At 50.3% G+C, this 21,594-nt stretch overlaps 1 protein-coding gene across 1 annotated transcript; it reads left to right on the top strand.

Moving 5' to 3' along the window:
- Window positions 1-858: 858 nt before the first annotated feature.
- Window positions 859-7,182, top strand: STMN3 (stathmin 3). The gene is made up of 5 exons (XM_079128034.1): window positions 859-1,016; window positions 4,715-4,810; window positions 5,052-5,227; window positions 6,336-6,527; window positions 6,816-7,182. Exons 1-5 carry the CDS (start codon window positions 998-1,000, stop codon window positions 6,873-6,875), a joined length of 543 nt encoding a protein of 180 aa, XP_078984160.1. The 5' UTR covers window positions 859-997; the 3' UTR covers window positions 6,876-7,182.
- The last annotated feature ends 14,412 nt before the right edge of the window (window positions 7,183-21,594 follow it).

Raw genomic sequence — 21,594 nt, 5'->3', positions numbered from 1 at the left:
CCAGACAGATGGGTCCTTTGTCTTGTCCTTGACTTTGGCCTTTTGGAGCTGGCCTCATTTCTGAGTGGAACTTCTAAGGATCCCCTGAGTGTTATTCCTGGTCCTAAGTCTTACAGTCTTAATTACTTGTGGACCAAGCCTTCTCTTGGCCTCACTGGCTCTATCCCCAAGACAGGAGTAGCACTGCATCTGCCAGCCTCTCTCTTTGGGGGAAGCAAGACAGATGCACTCCACTGGGTGCAGGATCTCAGCTCTGGAAAATTTCCTCTCCTCCACCATCTGAGTCTGGCATCGTGGTCTCATCTTACACCCAAGAAACAGAGGTCCAGAGAACCTGCCTCTAGTCACTTCAAAGCTGGGGTCCTGACCTCGCCACCCTGACTGCCCTCTTCTCTGCCTTGAACCTGCCCATTTTTCTGGACACAGAAGAATTGCCCCTGGGAATGCCCACCCTGGGAATGCCCACCCCGGGAATGCCCACCCCTGGGATGCACCACATTGACATTCCTCTCAGCACAGACCCAGGCTCAGTGGCCATCCCAGCCTCCAGCAGCTTCTTTCAAGAGCCCACCCTGACTGTAGGACCTTCCCACACGGAAGGGGGTGGAGAATAGCACTTCCTTCCACACACCCTGGAGCTGGCACAAAGCCAAGTCGGGGGGCAGCAGCCCCTAGTTGTCGGAGGGTGGAGCATGGGCTTCTTGTCTCACTCCTGCTGGCATCTCTGCTCCCTCCCTGGGTGCTCCCGCTTTGACGGCGGCAGCCCCTGCCTAGGCGCTGGCTGGCGCTCCCCATCGCCCCCTCCTTCCTGCCTTTCTCCCTCTCTTTCCTCCCTCCCCCTCCCTCTCTCCCTCCCTCCCTCCCCCGCCCACTCCCTCCCGCCGCGCCCGCCCGCGCCTCGCTCCCTCCCCTCCCCGGCACTGCAGCATTCGCCGACTGCAGCTCCAGCCTCCGCCTGCGTCTCTCTGGCCTCCGCAGCCCGGTCGCCGCCAGCACCATGGCCAGCACCGTATCCGGTAGGCGCCGGGGGCCTGGGGTTTCCAGCGGCTGCGGCAGGTCTGAGTCGCGGCCATTGTCTGGCCCGCCTGAGGCAGGGGCTGGTCACCGGCTGCGTTTTCCCGTGTGGGACCTTGAGCATTGTGAGGTTGGGCCGGACCTGCCAGGGCTCCCAGGGCCGGGACTGCAGCGACCACCCGGAGGCTGCAGAACGCCGCGGGGGCCGAGCCTCGGCCCGACCGGGTGGGGGTTTCGGGCGCGGGGACGCGTTGCTCCTTCGGGTGCCGCAGGGTGGTTCCACCGCGAGTTCGGACGTCGGGTCTTGACCCTGGGTGAGGGCGCCCGCAGTGTGCAGAGGAGGGTCACCTGAGGCGCCGGCGACCTTAGATATCGGTCCGACCGCGCTTTCGCGGGGGATGGGAGAGCGAGTGGGACTCTCCCCAGCGGCCCGGGCTGTCACTGCGCCTAAGGAGCGCTGGACGGGGCGCTGCAGGAGGCCCGGACCAGCGTGAGCCTGGAGCCAGGCGCCGCACCCGCCCGACGCGTGCCACCCCCCGCCCCGGGACCGGGCGGGCTCGGGGACCACCTTCGGCGACGCCAGGGCAACGCGCTCTGGCCAGAAAAGCCACCACCCTTTGCGCCAGGGGTTTCGGATGGTTGGGGGAAGGGCTGCTGCCATCTCCCCATCTTCCCAGGATTGGCGGGGGCTTGGGGGGGGCGGGTCTGCCTCTCCCTCCCCACCTCCGCCTGGTGCGCTGCGGACCCAGAGCCCCGAAGGCAGGCCCCACCCCGGCCAGCCACAAGTGCCGAGCTCTGGCGGAGGGGCAGAAGCCGAACGGATATTGAATGAGGGGTGACCCTCGGACTGCACGCACACACATGCACACACACGCACATGCACACACCAGACCCGCTGCCCTGTCCAACTGCCCCAGGCCAGCTGCGTCCTTTTTTCTTGGTGCCTGCGATGACTGAACAGCAGGCCCCTACTTCCTCTCCCCAAGAACCTCACTCCTGCGCTTCACTCCTGGTGTCCGATCCCTGTGGTCAACTCTGTAGCTGGGTTTTCTCCCACGCGCTCGCTTGGCCCCAGGCAGGAACTCCGCCTACCCAGTGCCCCGCCCTGTCTCTACCCGTCAGGCCCAGTAGCGGAGGGGACCAATGTGTCCATCTGGGCTTCATCCACCCCTGCCCTGCAGAGATACTGGGACAGCTAACCGCAGAATGGTACTCTTCACGGACACCTGAGGGCAACTCTGATCTCCCCATGTCTAGCAAGCTGCCGGAATCTGCCCTGAGGCCTGGTCACAGGTCTGAGCCTTACTTTGGAAGGCTTGGCATCTCTTGGCATCTTCCAGCCACCATGCTACTCGTGCTTTTTGTAGACTCTGCCTTGTGTTTAGCTCCTTAGGCAACTCTGAGTCTGCATCTGAGCCGTGAGGCCTCACCATGTTACTTGACCTCTCAAGACTTGTTGCCCAGTCCAGGGAAGCACGCGCTTCAAGAATCTCTAGCTCTGAACCTCAGGTCCATCTGCCTGCCATGTCCTGATTCCACACTCACAGTCCTCCCAATGGCATGTCAGCTCATTTAAAAAACATTATCATGTTTGAAACTTGATCAGAAAGCTTCTCGTCCACTAAGACTGAAGCAGGAGGGTCACAAGTTCAAGGCTAGATTGGGCAACTTAGTGAGACCCTACTCAAAATAAGATTTTTTTAAAAAGGGTTGGGGATTTATCTCAGTGGCAGAGCCTTTGCCTAGCATATGAGAAGCCCCAGTTTCAATTCTCGGTATAGGAAAAAAAAAAAAAAAAAAAAGTTTCTCACCCAACCAAGAGTTGTGAAGTTCTTGTCTGTCCCTTTGAGGGGTGCTAACGGATAGCCATGTATGGAAGCTGGATCCCCTCTTCTGAGAAGGTCTCTCCAGCCAGGGAGGGTGAGGCATGGGCCTCAGAGCCTCCCAGACTGGAGAGGAAGCAAGAGTACAGACCCAGGACTGCACTCTGAGGAACGCTCTCAAGTCACCCAGCAAGCTGGGTCCTGGTGCTGTGTGGGGCTGGGTGGCTATACCACGCAGCGCTTGCAGAATTGTTGAGCATTACTGAGACAAAGGGCCCATACTGGAGTTCAAGCAAGGTGAATAGACCTGAAACAGCTGAATGGCTTCCTTATAAGAGGGGATGTCTTTCCCTTCCCCCTAGGGGAGTCAGGGCCACTCTGCCCTGACTAGCTCACTTTCTCTTCTGGTCAGATGGCAGGGATACTAGTTGATGGCACTTGATCTGGAAAGGCAAGAGGGTGGGCTGTAGTGCTAAGTGGACAGCTCCTCCTTGTCCTTGTCCAAGCCTACCGGGGTGGACAGTGAGTATGTGTCTGGTGAGGGCCTGGCTTTATCTCAGGGTGAACAGGAGAGACATGGGAGAATCTGAGGGCTTCACCCAAGCTTATAGCTCAGAGAGTTTCTAGTTCAGGCAGCGTTGCACACACCTGTAGTCCCAGCTACTGCAAAAGGTGAGGCAGGAGGGGTCCCTTGAGCTCAGGAGTTCAAGGCCAGCCTGGGCAACGTGGTGAGAATCTGTCTAAAAAAGAAGAAAGAAAGAAGAGAGTGGGAGAGAGAAGTGCTCACATCTGACTGGTCCCAGTCAGGAGAGTGGGGTTAGGCTGGGTTTGGTGGCTTACTCCTATGATCCCAGCTATTTGGGAGGCTGAGACAGAAGGATCACAAGTTTGAGGCAACTTAGCAAGGCCCTGTTTCAACATATAAAATTACAAGGGGCTGGGGATGTAGCCCAGTGTCAAAGTGTCCCTGGGTTCAATTCCCAGTACAACAAAAGGGGGGGGGTTGGTTTTGTTTGCCTGAAAGAGAGGGAGAGAAACAGGAATGAGTCAGGGAGGGGCAGTATCAGGGGCAGAAAGATGCATGGCAACAAATAATCACAGAGCTACTCAGAAAGAGAATGGGATGGATGCACCTGAGTGGCAGAAAGACACAAAGACAGTGACAGAATCAGAAAGGGTGAACAAAGACCCACACTGCATCTTGGTCTGTTCAGGTGGTCATGACAAAACTCTTTAACTGCATGGCTTCTTCACAGTCCAGGAGGCTAGGAGTTCAAGGTCAAGGTACCTGCAGATTTGGTGTCTGCTGAGGTTGCCTCCTAGCTCACAGATGTGTCCTCAGAGTGACCTTGCATGCCAGAATGGCTGGTGGAGCTTCCTGGGCCCTGTTCTCTAAGGGCACTAATCCCATTGGGGAGGATTTCACCCTCATGACCTATTCATCTCCCAAAGACCCCACTCTTAACACCAGCACACTGGGTCAGGATTTCAGCATGTGAATTTTGGGAGGACACAGACATTCAGACCACAGCAGGCAGGGAGAGACATACAGAAAGAACAAGGCCGAGATCAAGAGCAATGCAGAAGAGCAAGACAGAAACACCAGGAGAGAAAAGGACTGGGGGAGGGCAGAGATTGAGAGAGAGAAGCACAGAGAGAACAGTGTAGGGAGATACCACCAGAGTCAAAGCTTGGAGCCAGAGGAGCTGGAGAGGAGGGATGTTGGTCGGGGATGTGGGTACACAGCATGATGATCAGCTCTGTCTCACAGGGAGACATGACAGAGGTGGTGATGGGGAGGGAAAAATGGGACCCCAATCAGCAGCCCCAGGGATGGGGCAGTGATGGCACCTGCTCACAAGGCCTCATGCCCACAGCCTACAAGGAGAAGATGAAGGAGCTGTCCGTGCTGTCCCTCATCTGCTCCTGCTTCTACTCACAGCCTCATCCCAACACCATCTACCAGTATGGGGGTGAGTGGGCCAGAGCCTGCCCACCTTGCCTCTCCACCTCCCCTGGCCTCTCTGAGTACCCTGGCATGGCTGGCTTCTGCACAGGGTGGTTCTGGGAGGAGGGGCCAGGCCTGGGAGTCCTGCATGAGCATCTTCCCCCTTCCCTCAGCCCCTGACTGGCATGCTGCTGCACACAGACCCCTCACTCTGCCCCCATCCTCTGGCCAGCCCTCTTGATGCCCTGTCTGGTCTTACCCTACAGACATGGAGGTGAAGCAGCTGGATAAGCGGGCCTCTGGCCAGAGCTTCGAGGTCATCCTCAAGTCCCCTTCTGACCTGTCCCCAGAGAGCCCTGTGCTCTCCTCTCCTCCCAAGAGGAAGGATGCCTCTCTGGAGGAGCTGCAGAAGCGACTGGAGGCAGCTGAGGAGCGGAGGAAGGCAAGCAACTCCCATAGATCCAGGCTGCTCAAGCCCCCTGCCTGGTCAGGGCATACACCTGGGGTCACGGAGGACTCATGATTCCTTGGACCTCCTCCTGAGAGAACAGAATGAGATGGGGAGTAGGGATGCCAAGATGGCACCAGCTACACATGGGGTGGGAAACCCTTGGTCATGGCTTGGGGGGTTAGGTACCTCCAGGAGGGGCCCTTATCTGAGGCAGGGGAGTGTGAAGGATGGGCCTCACTTCTAAGAATCCTCAGTTGGAACAGGCAACGGAGCTAAGTGGGGCACTGAGAGAAGTGGGTGTGGGCTCCAGGCCCCCTCCCCACCCCTCCCCTCACTCCAGGCCCTTTGAAACTGAAACGTAAGAGAAGGACTTGGTCTGGGGATGCAACCCCAGAGCTCAGGTCCACTGGCTGTCCAGTGGGAAGTGGCTTAGCAGGCTCCACTGGTCAACCAACTGACTGGTGCAGGGATGAAGGCCTCGCAGTCAGTCAGAAGGCAGAAACAGACTAATTATCCTGGGGAGCCTGGAGTCCGCCAAGGGGGCCCCACCCCACGGGTCAGAGAGAGGTGGGTCTTCCCGGGTGGGAAGGCTAGGCAGTGTGGCCTGGGAGGGACCAGCCACAGGACAGGGCGTGCTTGCACAGATGCTCCCAGTCCAGCGAGGAGAGGGGCAGCTTTGAGGCCAAGGACAGCGTAAGGGCGAGCCACTTCAGCTCCTTTGGGACTGAGGGGTCCCCGGCAAGCTAACTTTCAGTGCCAAAGCCTGGGAGGTCCCAGGCAAGCAGGGCGGGACAGTGCAGGTCCAGCTCTTAGGATGTGTCCGTGGACAGCAGGATAGGGTAGAGCCAGAACAGCAGGACGATGTGCGGGGCAGGGACAGTCATTGGGTAGCAGAGGAGGGACAGAGTCTGCGCTATGCGGAAGAAGCGCGACCCCCTTCTCCCTGCCCGACCCAGGCCTGGAGGTGGTCAGACCGTCCCCAGGACGGCGCCCGGGGGCAGACGAGACACTCGGGGCTGGGCTGGCCGCCACGCGCTAGGGCGGTGGGCCGGGGCGCGGCGGGGCCGAGGTCGCCGCTCACGCGCCCGGCCCCGCGCAGACGCAGGAGGCGCAGGTGCTGAAGCAGCTGGCGGAGCGGCGTGAGCACGAGCGCGAGGTGCTGCACAAAGCGCTGGAGGAGAACAACAACTTCAGCCGCCTGGCGGAGGAGAAACTCAACTACAAGATGGAGCTCAGCAAGGAGATCCGCGAGGCGCACCTGGCGGCGCTGCGGGAGAGGCTGCGCGAGAAGGTGGGCCCGGGGCGGGGCTCGAGGTGGCGGAGGGCGGGGCCAGGAGGGCGGGGCCAGGAGGGCGGGGCCAGGAGGGCGGGGCCGGCGGGCGAGCGGGCCCCTCAGGCCTCAAGGCTGGGCACGCTGTCCCGGTGTCCGGCGCCTCCGCGCCCGGCGCTGCGCCGCCTTCGCTTTTGTCTCCCCGGAACACACGGTCCTGCTTGGGAAGTACCTGAAGTTCCCTGCGCCAGGGCCCTGGGGCCCAGCTCCCCTCAGGCCGTACTTTCAGGGAACCGCTTGACTTTGCAGGAGCTGCATGCGGCCGAGGTGCGCAGGAACAAGGAGCAGCGGGAGGAGATGTCGGGCTAGAGGCACTGGACACGGCGGCGACGAGAACGCGTGTTTTGTTTTGCTCAACTCTGCCTAGATGCAACCTTTGTTCCTGCGACATCCCCTCCCCTCGCACCCTCAGCTTCTTGCTTCTTTTTCCGCACTCTGCACTCCGAGTTGTCCAGTCCTGGTGGCGCATCTGACCATTGGCTCTCCCTAGAGGAGCCACCGGGGTGTGAGACATGGTCTCCCAGTTCAGACACAGGACCAGGTGTGGCTGGGTCCCCTCTCGGTGGCCCTTGTAGTGGATATGGGGGCAACCTTAATAAATCTAATGGCAGTGTCACGAGTGCGTGGGTCCTTGTGTTGGGTTGGCCGGTCACATGAAGGCATGTCCTCGAGCCAGCTCCTCTCTCCCAGTAGGCAAGAACGTCTGTCTGTCTTCTCACGGGGGAGGGTTCCACAGGGAGCAGATATCAGAGGAAGAAAAAGTTGGGCTGGGCAGGTGGAGCCCCCTCCCTGTCACTTAGCTAGCCCTGGAGCCAGTGTGCCGCAGAGCTGTCTGGGACTGGTGCGAGGGCTCTCTAGCACTTCTTCATGTGGTGGTACAGGGTGTGGGCACTCTAGGTGAGTCAGTCTGTGGTCATGGCAGATGTCTGGGGTGGGTAGGTATGACCTGAGTCTACTGTGGGGTTGCGGTCAGCATTCTCCTCTAAGTACCCATGAACAGACTGCTGTGATCTAGAGAGTTGTGGGCAGTATGGGTGCTGTCCCCACCCACTCAGAAGTTCGTGCCTGCCAAAGATCCCAAACCACTGCCCCTAACCCTCCCGGCTTTGCAGCTGCCCTGAGAGAATCTAGTACTTACAGCCCTTTGGAGTTTGGCATCTTTCCCTGCTCTCTGTTCTGGTTCAATGATACTCCTGGCCATTGGACTTTCAGGTTCCCCTCCAGAGAGGTGTGCCCAGGTGTGAACAGAGTGGTAGCCATAGGTCCTCAGGGAGCCCTTTCCAAGGGGTGGGTGTGGGTGCCAGGAGGTGGGAGCAGAGGCTCCAGGACAGCTGTCTGCAGATTCAGAAGTTGGAAGGGTGGGGTCAGTGTTCCCAAGCCAGCGCCCATGCCCCATCCATCCTCAAGATTCCTCACAAGAGGGTTGGAAGCCTGGCTCTAGGCCTTTTCTGCCAACAACCTCCTAGGTTGGGTCCCTTCATCTTAAGCAGCCTCTGGTGCCCCAGTGCTCAAGTTTGGGCATGGTCACCTGCCTATATGCCACAGCTGCATCCTCCTCTTCTCCATGGCAACCTCGCCCAGCAGCCAAGTGTGCGGCAGGATCCTGCTTACCTGCTTGGTGTGAAGTATGAGGACAGTGACACATTCTTGTACAACCCAGAGCCAGGACCCCAGGAGCCAGGTTGCAGTCTCCAGAAGCCTTGGCTTATATCAGACAGAAGACCCTTGGAGGACAGCAGGTGGTCATCCAGTGCCCAGCTAGAGGGCACCCTTGTCTTCAAAAGCCCTCCAGGGGGAGTGACAAGCCAGGGTTGGAACCCAGTGGTATCCATGTGTGGCTTTTGTGGACTCAGAAGGGGAAATGGAAAGGGAGCTAAGGCTGGATTTCCTCTTGCAAGTAATAGTTCTCTTGTAATCAAAACCTAATGCAACACACACCTGTCTCACCTGTGAGTGAGCTTAAAACGAACGGAACAAACACCCTCTGTGTCCTGCATCTGCTGGGGAACCGCTGGGGCTCCCAGATCGACAGCAGGTCTTTTAGAAATGAGCCTGTACTCGGCACAAGAGCCCCGCTCCCTCTCTGGGCTTCTCGTGGGCCCATAATTCCTGCTGGCCAGCTGCTGCAGAGAGCAGGGTCTGAGGGCTGAGTCTGTCAACTCCAGCCTCAGGGGTCTTCCCGAAGTCAGGGAGCTGCCAGATTCCTAGGGCATGGCCTACTCTACGGACTTGTGCCATTCCCCATGGGGTTCACGGTGACAGCCTGGACCCAGGATAGAGTCCCAGAGCAACAAAGAGACTAAGGAGACATCTTGACTTACTGTGTGGATGTGCCTGTCCCTAGGACCCAAAAAGCCACTAACAGTGCCCAGTGGAGACCCCTATGCTAGGGAGGACATGTTTGATAATGGATGTCCATGCTGCTCATGATCAACCCCATATTCCTTGTAAAGGCATCTGCTTCCTATGACCAGAGAGAGTCAGGGCAGTCCAAGGGAGAAGGGGCCAATCGAACCCAGGACCCTGGTGGGGAAGCAATGGAAACATCAGTCATATGCAGGAGAGGAGTGTCAGGGGAGTGGGCCTGGTGGCAGACTCCCGTCATCCCAGCAGACTGCAAATTCAAAGCCAGCCTCAGCAACTCAGTGAAGTTCTAAGCAACTTGGCAAGACCGTCTCTAAATAAAATATAAAGTGGGTCGGGGTAAGTGCACTGGGTTCAATCCCCAGTACCACAGTGGCAGGGAGGAAGAAGGCTCCTGAGAGCACCTGCATAAGGCAGAGTCCTGCCTTCCTGTATCTGGGTTCTCAGATTCTCAGAGCAATACGCACTCAGGCCTCAGCACCTGCAGACCAGGCTGACTGCAGGCCAGAGCTGCTTTTTTCTTCTTTTTATAGTTCTCCTTTTTTTTTTTTTTGGTAATGGGGATTGAACCCGGGGGTGCTTTACCACTGAACTGCATCCCAGCCCTTGTTATTTTCGTTTATTTTTTCCCTTTAAAAATTATTTTTCCTAGTTGGAGATGCACACAATTCCTTTATTTATTTATGGGGTGCTGAAGGCACATGCCCTACCACTGAGACACCACCCCAGCCCCTTGAAATCTCTTATTTTCTAATCAGTTATACATGACAGGAGGATGCATGTCGACACACTGGACACAAACAGCGCTGTTGGAGACGGGGTCTTGCTAAGTCAGGCCGGCCTCACACGTGTGATCCTCCTGCCCCTTGTGTGCCACGATGTCCAACCGGTATCCTTGATTCTTGGCGAGGCCTAGCAAGGCCTGAGGAACAGTCTCTGTGGTGGTCACCATGTGTGAGTTCCATGAGGCAGACTGACCACACTTTCCTTCTTTATTTTTAATTTTATTAAAATCTTTTTTATTTTACAGACACATTTTGATTCATTGCACACAAAGGGGGCACAACTTTTCATTTCTATGGTTGTGCACAAGGTAGATTCACACCATTCGTGCTGTCCTCCACCCCGTCCCATCACATTTTCCTCTGCACCATCCAAAGTTCCTTCATTCTTCTCTCCCCCCCAGCCCCCACCCATCATTATATATCATCATCTGCTTATCAGAGAAACATGTGGCCTTCGGTTTTTTGGGCTTGGCCTATTTCACTTAGCATGATATTTTCCAACTTCATCCATTTACCAGCGAATGCCATAATTTTATTCTTCTTTATGGCTGAGTAATATTCCATCATATATATACACCACAGTTTCTTTATCCATTCGTCAATTGAAGGGCATCACGGTTGGTTCCACAATCTAGCTATTGTGAATTGAACTGCTATGAACATTGATGTGGCTGCATCACTGTATATGCTGATTTCAAGTCCTTCAGGTATAAACTGAGGAGTGGGAGAGCTGAGTCAAATGGTGGGTCCATTCCAAGCTTTCTGAGGAATCTCCACACTGCTTTTCAGAGTGGCTGTGCCAATTTGCAACTCCACCAGCAATGTATGAGTGTGCCTTTTTCCCCACATCCATGCCAACACTTGTTATTGCTTGTGTTCTAGATAACAGCCATTCTAATTGGAGTTAGATGAAATCTTAGGGTGGTTTTAATTTGCATTTCTCTAATTATTAGGGATGATCAGCACTTTTTCATATACTTGTTGATCACCTGTATATCTTCTTCTGTGACGTATTTACCCATTTCCTTAGCCCATTTATTGATTGGGTTCTTTGTATTTTGGGTGTAAAAATTTTTAAGTTCTTTATAAACTTTGGAGATGAGTGCTCTGTCTGAAGTGTGTGGAAAAGATTTTCTCCCACTCTGTAGGCTCTCTTTTCACATTATTGATTGTTTCCTGTGCTGAGAAAAAACTTTTTAGTTTGAATCTATCCCATTTATTGTTTCTTGCTTTTATTTCTTGTGCTATGGGGGTCTTGTGAAGGAAGTCTGGTCCTAAGCCAATGTGATGGAGTCTCAGGCCTACTTTTTCCTCTCTTTGGTGAAGGGTCTCAGGTCTAATTTCCAGATCCTTGATTCATTTTGAGTTGAGTTTTATACAGGGTGAGAGATAGGGGTTTAATTTCATTTTACAGCATATGGATTTCCAGTTTTGCCAGTTTGTTGAAGAGGCTATCTTTTCTCCATTGTAAGTTTTTGGCACCCTGTCTACTATGAGATAACTACTTATGCGGGTATGTCTCCGTGTGTTCTATCCTGTACCATTGATCTACTTGTCTAATTTGCTGCCAATACCATGCTGTTTTTGTTACTGTTGCTCTACAGTAGAGTTTAAGGTCTGGTACTGTGATACCTCCTGCATCGCTCTTCCTGCCCAGGATTGCTTTGGCTATTCCAGGTCTTTTGTTCTTCCAGATGGATTTCATGATTGCTTTTTCTGTTTCTATGAGAAATGTCATAGGGATTTTAATTGGAATTGCATTGAATCTGTATAGCACTTTTGGAAGTATGGCCATTTTGACAATATTAATTCTGCCTATCCAAGAACATGGGAGATCTTTCCATCTTCTAAGGTCTTCTTCAATTTCTTTCTTTAATGTTTTGTAGTTCTCATTGTAGAGATCTTTCACCTCTTTGGTTAGATTGATTCCCAAGTATTTTATTTTATTTTTTTTTTTGAGGCTATTGCAAATGGAGTTGTTTTCCTCATTTTCCTTTCTGATGTTTCATTGCTTGCGTATAAAAATGCTTTAGATTCATGCATGTTGATTTTATATCCTGCTATTTTGCTGAATTTATTTATGAAATCTAGAAGTTTTCTGGTGGAGTTTTTTGGATCCTCTAAATAGAGAATCATGTCATCAGTAAATAGTGACAGCTTGAGTTCCTCTTTTCCTATTCGTATCCCTTTAATTTCTTTAGTCTAATATTAGCTCTGGCTAGTATTTCAAGGACGATGTTGAATAGAAGTGGTAAAAGAGGGCATCCCTGTCTTGTTCCAGTTTTTAAAAGGAATGCTTTCAGTTTTTCTCCATTAAGAATGGCTGTGAGCTTAGCATAGATAGCCTTTACAATGTTGAGGTATGTTCCTACTATCCCTGTTTTTTCTAGTGTTTTGAGCATGAAGGGGTGTTGTATTTTGTCACTTTTTCTGCATCAATTGAAATAACCATATGATTCTTATCCTTAAGTCTATTGACATGATGGATTACGTTTATTGATTTACAAATGTTGAACCAACCTTGCATTCCTGGAATGAACCCCACTTGATCATGGTGCACCACCATGTTCTTAATATGTTTTTGGATGCGGTTTGCCAGGATTTTGTTAAGGATTTTTGTGTCTACATTCATCAAGGATATTGGTCTAAAATTTTCTTTTCTTGATGTGTCTTTGTCTGGTTTGGGTATGAGGGTGATGTTAGCTTCATAGAATGAGTTTGGTAGGGTACCCTCCTTTTCTATTTCCTGGAATACTTTGAGAAGTATTGGAACGAGTTCTTTGAAGGTCTTGTAGAATTCGGCCAAGAATCCGTCTGGTCCTGGGCTTTTCTTGATTGGCAGGCTTTCGATGGCTTCTATTTCATTGCTTGATATTGATCTGTTTAAATTGTGTATGACCTCCTGGTTCAGTTTGGAAGGATCATATGTCTCTAGAAATTTATTGATGTCTTTAGTATTTTCTATTTTGTTGGAATACAGATTTTCAAAGTAGCTTCTCATTACGTTCTGTATCTCAGTGGTGTCTGTCATGATATTTCCTTTTTCATCACGAATTTTAGTAATCCGAGTTTTCTCTCTCCTTCTCTTTGTTAGTGTGGCTAAGGGTTTGTCTATTTTGTTTATTTTCTCAAAGAATCAACTTTTTATTTTGTCAAGTTTTTGAATTGTTTCTTTTGTTTCAATTTCATTGATTTCAGCTCTGATTTTAATTATTTCCTATCTTCTACTACTTTTGGTGTTGTTCTGTTCTTTTTCTAGGGCTCTGAGCCGTAATGTTAGGTCATTTAGTTGTTGACTTTTTATTCTTTTCTTGAATGTGCTCCATGCAATGAATTTTCCTCTTAGTGCTGCTTTCATAGTGTCCCAGAGATTTTGATATGTTGTATCGTCATTCTCATTGACCTCTAAGAATTTTTTTATCTCCTCCCTGATGTTTTCTGTTATCCATGTCTCATTCAATAGCATATTATTTAATCTCCAGGTGTTGGAGTAATTTGTGTTTTTTATTTTCTCATTGATTTCTACTCTCAGTCCATTATGATCTGATAGAACACAAGGCAGTATCTCTATTTTTTGCATTTCCTAAGGGCTGCTTTGTGGCATAACATATGGTCTATTTTTGAGAAGGTTCCATGTGCCACTGAGAAGAAAGTGAATTCGGTTGTTGATGGATGGAATATTCTATATATGTCTATTAAGTCTAGGTTATTGATTGTGTTATTCAGTTCTATGGTTTCTTTGTTTAGTTTTTGTTTGGAAGATCTATCTAGTGGTGACAGCGGTGCGTTAAAGTCACCCAGAATTATTGTGTTGTGGTCTATTTGATTCCTGGCATTGAGAAGGATCTGTTTGATGTATGTGGATGCACCGTTGTTTGGGGCATAAATATTTACTAACGTTATGTCTTCCTGATTTATGGTTCCCTTAAGCAGTATGAAATGTCCTTCTTTATCCCTTCGGACTAACTTTGGCTTGAAGTCCACTTTATCTCAAATAAGGATGGAAACCCCTGCTTTTTTACTGAGTCCATGTGCATGGTAGGTTTTTTCCCATTCTTTCACCTTAAGTCTGTGGATATCTTTTTCTATGAAATGAGTCTCTTGCAGGCAGCATACTCTTGGGTCTTTCTTTTTAATCCATTCTGCCAGTCTATGTCTTTTGATTGATGAATTTAGGCCATTAACGTTCAGGGTTATTATTGAGATATGATTTGTATTCCCAGTCATTTGGGCTTATTTTTGGTTTTTAAGTTGGCTTGGTTTCTCCTTTGAGTGGTTTTTCTCTAAGGTAGTTCCTCCCTTTGCTGACCTCCATTGTTATTTTTCATTTCCTCCTCATGGAATATTTTGTTGAGAACATTCTGCAGCGCAGGCTTTCTATTTGTAAATTCTTTTAACTTTTGTTTATCATGGAAGGATTTTATTTCATCTTCAAATCTGAAGGTTAGTTTTGCTGGGTAAAGGATTCTTGGTTGGCACCCATGTTCTTTCAGAGCTTGAAATACGTTGTTCCAGGCCCTTCTAGCTTTTAGAGTCTGGGTTGAGAAGTTGGCTGCTATCCGTATTGGTCTCCCCCTATATGTAATCTGATCCTTTTCTCTCTCGGCCTTCAAAATCCTATCTTTATTCTGAATGTTAGGCATTTTCATTATAATGTGCCTTGGTGTGGACCTGTTGCGATTCTGTGCACTTGGTGTTCTGTAAGCCTCTTGTATTTGATTTTCCATTTCCTTCTTCAGGTTTGGGAAATTTTCTGATATTATTTCATTGAATAGGTTGTTCATTTCTTTGGTTTGTATCTCTGTGCCTTCCTCAATCCTGATAATTCTGAAGTTCGATCTTTTCATGATGTCCCATAGTTCTTGGAGATTCATGATTTCTTAACATCTTCTCTGTTTTCAAGATTAAATATTTTGTCTTCATTGTCTGAGGTTCTGTCTTCCACATGATCTAGTCTGTTGGTGGTGCTTTCCATTGAGTTTTTTATTGGTTTATTGTTTCCTTTATTTCAAGAATTTCTGTTTGATTTTTCTTTTTGAGAATCTCTATCTCTTTGTTGAAATGATCTTTTGCTTATGGTAGTTGCTCTTTCAACTGCTTATTGGAGTGATCATTCATTGCCTGCATTTGCTCTCTTATCTCATCCTTTGCTTCACAAATCATTTTAATTATGTATATTCTGAACTCCTTTTCTGATATTTCTTCTACCATGCTGTCACTGGATTTTCTTAATATAGAATCTAGGTTTGTTTGGATCATTTTATTCCCTTGCTTTTTCATGTTGTTCATGTGTCTTCCCCTCTAGCAGTGTAGACCTGGGGTACTGTAGTTTCCCCCTTATAGGCTTATAGGCTTATAGTGACCCTATAAGTTCCCAAAACCTTTTCTTTAAGGGGGAGAACAATATTAGCAGTGCCCAGTATAGATAATATGCAGCCCTAAACCAAATAGTCCCTATAAAGGCGTTAACAATATTGTCATAATAAACAGAATGAGTTCAATTATCATCTACAGTATAACAAAGAGATTTGCAATAAGGTCTGCAGTTCCTAACGGAGGACAAAGAGGGTGGGGATGGGTGTAGGATGTAGCTGTTAATGGGATAAGAAAAGAGTACATAGAAGCTCTAGATCATAGAAAGTGTGAAAGTGTAATCAAAAGAAGTTGGTTGTTAGCATGAGAAAAGGGAGAAAGAGGGCTGGGGAGATGGCTCAGCTGGTAGAGCGCTTGCCTCACAAGCACAAGGCCCTGGGTTCAATCCCCTCACCTCAAAAAAAAAAAAAAAGGGAGAAAGAGACTCTGAGGGAACAGGTAAACAGAAGGAAAAGAGAGCCAAAAAATAAAGAAATAAAAACTTAGAATTTTTCAATAAGGAGAAAAAAAAAAGTCTACACTATGAATATGGTACACTTTGAATATAGTATTCAAACCTCCAAGCCTTCAGTAGCCTGATGCAGGACAGGTACCTGACAATGAGCTTCAAGTCTCCAGTAGGCGTCTCAGGGTGGGGTTTGCCCCACCTAAAGATGGGAGATACGGCTTCCAGGATTATCCAAGATGGCTGCTCTGGCTTCCAAATGTGTTGGCAAATGGGGAGCTGCAGCTCGGGGGTGTGGGCGTGGTCAGCTGGAGATCCTGGAGGTGTGGTGTGGTCAGTCTGGTTGCAGGGTCCTGGAGGTGGGGAGCAGTTGTCTGAGGGCCCTGGAAGCAGAGAGTGGTAAGTTGGGCTGAGGGGTCCTGGAGACGGGGTTCAGTCAGTCTAGCCAGGGATTCTATGAGTCCTGGCTGTTTTCTCAAAATGGCAGCAGCCACGTGTAACCAAACCTGCAGGTACTGTGACAGTGAACTTCCAGGCAACAGCAGGCAGCTGGCATTCCACTGGCAGTCTATGGTCGGTCTGCCGGTTGCTGTCAGATGATCGGCAGGTGAACCTCGGGTAGTAGGTGATGGGTAGGTGAAAGGCAGGTGATGAACAGGCAAGAGGCAGGCAAATGGCAGATGGTAGGCGCCAGACAGTGAGCAATCTGCACTCAAAAAGTAGTGGATATGCTGGCAGACTGCAGGTGGTCACAGTAGACAAATGGGGTAAACAGCAGGGGATCGATAAGCAGCAAAAACTGCCTCACCAAGAAACAGATGTCCTCTGCTTGAAACCCGAGTTATGGAGCGTCAAGGAACGCAGGCTCCCTCTAGTTTGCCTTCTTGGATCTCTCTCTGACCACACTTTTCTTTACAGAAAAGTGCTGCCAAAGTGGGACCCCTCCTAGAAAACAGGTCCTAGCTGTATCACCTATTGCTGGGTAACAAATTAGCCCAGGTATTGGCTGGGAACACAAACATTGCCCCAGCCAGGAGAACGGGAGCTAGGTGCCTATACTTCAGGGTCTTTCCTGAAACCACATTTGTCCACAGGCTACAGAGGTCTCATGGCTGGCAGCCCATGGAGTGTCCTCACAGCAGGCACTGGTTCCCCCACAGGGAGCATGGAGGATGTCCACGCTCCTCACTGGGGCAGTCTGTCCCTTGAAGAGTTGCTCATAGTACTTGGGAGGGAGGAGAGTTGGAGGCTACTTCAGATGCTCTATTGGGAGCAATTACTTGCCTCTGATACCTGAGCTTGGTGCTGGAAACTGATTGGGGCAGCAGGGTGGGGAGGTGGGCTTTGGGAAGGATTTGGACAAGGGGACTCACTCCATGTGTGGGATAACCCCATACGGGTTCACAGGAAGGTGTCTCCTATCTTCTGGTAAGCGAGGGCACAATGTTTTCACCTCTGGAGGAAGTGGTTTTTACGGCTCCATCTTAAAAGCAGAGAGATAGTACTTTCATCTGGAACTTCCCAACCTCCAGAACTGAGAAACAAATATCTGTTCTTTTTATAAATTACCCGGTTAGTTTTATTTTGCCAGCAGCTCAAAACAGACTAAGATGGTGGGTCTGTGCTCTGGACCTGGCTGGTGCTTGCAGGGGGCTTGCAGCTGCAGTGAGTTCCTACACACAGGGCTGTCCAGCAGAGCAGGTGGCAACAGAGTCTGATCCACTGGGTCTCCCCCAGCCCTGTGCCTTGTCTGGCAATCGAAGGTGTAGCTGTGCAAACATCAGGTGGGAAGAGGTAGTGGACCGCAGGTGTTCCTCCTTTTGCTGTCCAGCAGTTTTGTTAGTGTCCTGTGGTGACTGGAACAAGCATCACATGGACTGGTGTAAGATAAAAAAGCCACATCTCTCCCAGCTCAGGCGGGCACAGACTGTACTCATTCTGAAACCTGTAGAAGGGTCTCCCTGCCTCTCCAGCTCCGGGTGGATGGTCAACCCAGGCATCCCTTGGCTTGCAGATGAATTACTCCAGCCTTTGTTCCACCCTGTCTTCCTCAGGACACCAGGCTCTGGAGCAGGGGCCACCCTAATGATTTAACTAATTGCATATGCAGACTGACCCAAACAAAGTCCCATTCTGAGGTACAGGTGTCAGGTGCTCAGCACATCTTTTGGAGGGACACCATCCAACCACTAACAGCTGCAGGTGCAGGTGCAGCTCAACTTAGGATGGAGTCACATGCCATAAACCCATTGCAAGTGGAATACACCGAAAATGCATACGTTTTAATACACCTGAGCTACTGCCCAGGATGCCTGCATTGGTCCATAGTCGGGTAAAACCACCAAACACAAAGCCTACTTTGTTTAATAAAGTGTTGAACATCTCTTGTAATTTAACCCAGACAACAGTGACAAGACACACTGCCGAGTAGGGTCTTTGTCCCCAGATCTGGTGGCTGGCTGGGAGCTGACCAGCAGCAGCCCAGGTACCATACCGCCTGTCCCGACCAGTGGAAATCACAATTTGAACTACAGGGGAGCTGGTGTACAGCCAGTGAACAGCCTGTTGCACGCCCCAGGCCCCAGGCCCCAGGCCCCGGCCCCCAGGCCCCCTGGCAGTGCTTCTCCTCCTGAAGGCAGCTTCCCCTAGCGTGGAGTCCTAAGTCCAGCCATCCCACAGTGGGACTGTTTGCATAGAATTAGGAATTTTCAAACATTCATTCGTGTATTCAACAAAACCAGAGAATGGCAATGGACTTTAACACTCAGTCTTGCCAGTTGTGGCCATGACTGTGATCCCCGCAACTTGGGAGGCTGAAGCAAGAGGATCCCAAGTTTGAGGCCAGCCTGGGCAGCTTACCAAAACTGTCTCAAAAAAAAAATTAAAAAAAAATATATATATACATATAATATATACACATATTTTATGTTGAGGAACATAGCTCAGTGGCCCTGGGTTCAATTCCCAGTACTGCAACCAGACCAGTGCCCAGGATCTGTGCACACAGTGGTCAGTGGGCCAGCAGTACAGTCTGGAGACATTCTCCTACTTTCGTACATCTCCAAGGCATGAGGATAAAAAGATGAATAAATTGTAAGATGTACAGCCCTTCCCTTAGCTGAGACTATGGGGAGGAGGGTGGAGACAGGATGACCTGAGCCACTGGTGCAAGCTGACCCTGATCATGCAGAGGGCACAGCCAGGCAGGGAGGGGCACCTAAGACCCTGCCTCTCCATGAGGGTGACCCACCTAAGCCTTCATTCGCCCTGCACAGCCCCCAGCTGTAGCACTCTGCTGACACTTTCCGTGGGTTTCTATCGTCTTATCTACCTGAACCCCCAGGCTTAGGTGCTCATTATTTTTTAGAGGCTGGAGATGAAGCCAGTGGTAGACTGAATGCTTAGCAAAGGCTAAGGGTTCAATCCCATCACCAAAATTCCCCCACAAAAAAAAATGTTTTAACTTTTTTTCTTTTTAAGTTGAGGCCTTTTCAAGTTGCCCAGGCAGGTCTCAAACTTATGGGTTGAAGCGATTCTCCTGCCTTCGCCTCCCAAGTGCTGGGGCAGGTGTGCACCATTGTGCTGAAAGCTAATAAACCTCGGGACAGGTATGATGATGGCCCCACCAGAGTGGCATCTCGTGCTGACGTTCTCCTTGTGCGCACCAGAAAGTTGCCGCTGGTGCACCATGAACCCAACCAAAACCAGTGTCAATGCTTCCCACTAATGTCACCAGGATCTCACATATTTGATGTCACAGCCTCAACCCGTGGCAGTTCATCTTCTCGTCTTTTACCACCTCATGATTTGAGGAGTACCCATCAGCTATTGTGCTGACTGTTCCTCAGTTTCTCACGACTGAACTGGGTTGTGCATTTCTGGTAGAGAGCCAGAGAAATGAGGTGTGTCTTTCAGTGAGTGCATCACCTGGGATCAGGTCTCTTGGTGGTGATCTGACCTAGTTTCTCCACTCTAAAATTACTAACTTTCCCTTGGCAGCTAATAAATCTTGTGGAAGGCAGCAGACTGAATGGAGGTTGCCAGTCTACAGACTGTAAGAGGTGCTTCCTGCATTATCCCAACATGCCCAAAGTCATCATGAGGGTCCTTGAAAGTGGAAGAGGGAGAGCGGTGTGCAAAAGGCAGGAGAAGATTCCCCTCTGGATCCCCCAGGAGGCACTAGTCTTTGCCAGCACCTGGATTTCAGCCCAGCAAACCTGGGGTTCGGCTTCATTTCTCACCTACAAAGGAAAAACAATAAATTCATATTTTTGAGCCCTCTTTATTTTTGTTTGGAGAGTGAACTCGGGAATACTCTACCATGGAGCCACCCCCCCCAACCCCCAGCACTTTTCAAAAATCATCTTTGAGACAGGGTGTCACCAAGTTGCCCAGGCTAGCCTTGAGTTTTTGTTTTTTTTTTTTTTTAATAACTGATAATCTAATTAATTAAAATAGCTGACTTAGGTATCTGCAGTTGTGACCTCCACCTCCACTCCTGGCTCAGTACTGATGGAAGTAAGCTGCTTAACAATGTCAAAAGGCTTGTGTGCAAGCCAATGTGTGGCCCGTGCATCCTCATCTGGAGACAATCCCCTGCCTTGGAACCTTCACGAGGTTTTTCTTGAAATGATTCTCATAGTCTTGGTAGGCATGCGAACAGGTTCTTTCACTTTGAGACTCCTTCCTTTGAGCCTCTGATCAAGTCAGCACACATACTCAAACAATTTTACATTGTCGCTGGTTAAGTTGCTTCTAATTCGATGAATCACCACCTCTGGTTCCATGGGTATCTCTGGTGTCACTAAATACCACGGCTGAGGTATGGCTTTCTGACAGACTCGTTCCTCGGCAACAGGGAACAGTGGTGAGTCAGGAGCAGAACCAGGCTGCACAGTGCCCCACTGCACCCAAAACTGCATCACTCTCAAAAAAAGCTAGCTTTAAGCCTGTGATCCTCCTGCCTCAGCCTCCCAAGCAGCTGGGATCACAGATGTATGTCACTGTGCCCAACTAAACCACTAAATTTGAGACAATCTGTTGGAGCAATAAAAGTTAGCAAAACGAGTACTTTGGGGAAGATACTCAGAGATCACGCAAACCCTGTTTCACCTCAAACTTTCACTACTTATTTTAACAACTATCAGTGGACTTTTACCAGTCACAAATAAAGGTGACTGCTTCCTTCTACATTTATTGACTTTGTTTTTTTCCCCTAGTACTATGGATGGAACCCAGTACCTCACACATGCTACTTTCATTAATTCGAGAACTGGAACCATTGGAAGAACTGTCCTATTTCCCCACTTATCTGGTAACACACCCACATGGCAGGCTGGCAGTGCCATTCTGTGGGCATAATTCAGCAGTCAGCACCTACTGGGGCTCACACGGTCCAAGCTATGACTTCAGCCAGTGAGCCTGCTGGCTAGTTCCTGTTCCAACAAGGCCCCTCTTTTTAGGAGCAAGTTCCTATTTGGGGGTGCGGGGGTACTCACTCAACACTGGCTTAGTTTGCTTAGGCTGCAGCAGCAGAAATATCCATATGGGTGGCTTATAAACAAGGGAAACGAAGCCCCAAGCCCTGGCAAATCAGGTATCTGGAGAAATCTGACTGTTGGCTCAGTGTTGTGTCCTCCTGTCTGGGAAGGGGCAGAAGGCCTCTCAGGGGTCCCAAAGACCCTACTTCCTATGGCCATCATCTTGGGTTAGAACTCAACATGTGAACTCTGGGGCAGGAGCACTCAGTCAGCAGTACTGCTGAGGAGATGAATCCATCCCAGGGGCACGCTCAGTCCCCTCTGCCTGTAAGGAACAGAAGTCCAGCTCCAGGTCAGGCTGATCCGTGAGAAGAGCCTAGCACCCTCGCTCTACAGGGGTCTGGCCCTACTTCCCTTTGATGCCCACTTGGAAGTTGAGGTGGGCAGGAGGGTGAATAAACAGGACAGGGAACCAGTGTCCACTCCGGCCCAGCCCCACAGCCTGCCCAGCAGCGGGTGCCAGCACCGCATGAAGTCACCAGCTGTAACACCACCTGTCTGTCCCTGCAGGCCTGATCTTG

The sequence above is a fragment of the Sciurus vulgaris genome (assembly GCF_902686455.1).
Source record: "Sciurus vulgaris genome assembly, chromosome: 2".
Taxonomy (NCBI): Eukaryota; Metazoa; Chordata; class Mammalia; order Rodentia; family Sciuridae; genus Sciurus; species Sciurus vulgaris.
This window is presented reverse-complemented; position numbering and strand designations above follow the sequence as displayed.

Bases quoted from the DNA above. Each gene is read 5' to 3' on its own strand.
- STMN3 (XM_079128034.1), top strand. The intron at 4,811-5,051 runs GTGAGTGGGCCA...CTTACCCTACAG, and splicing joins CACCATCTACCAGTATGGGG to ACATGGAGGTGAAGCAGCTG. The intron at 6,528-6,815 runs GTGGGCCCGGGG...TTGACTTTGCAG, and splicing joins GGGAGAGGCTGCGCGAGAAG to GAGCTGCATGCGGCCGAGGT.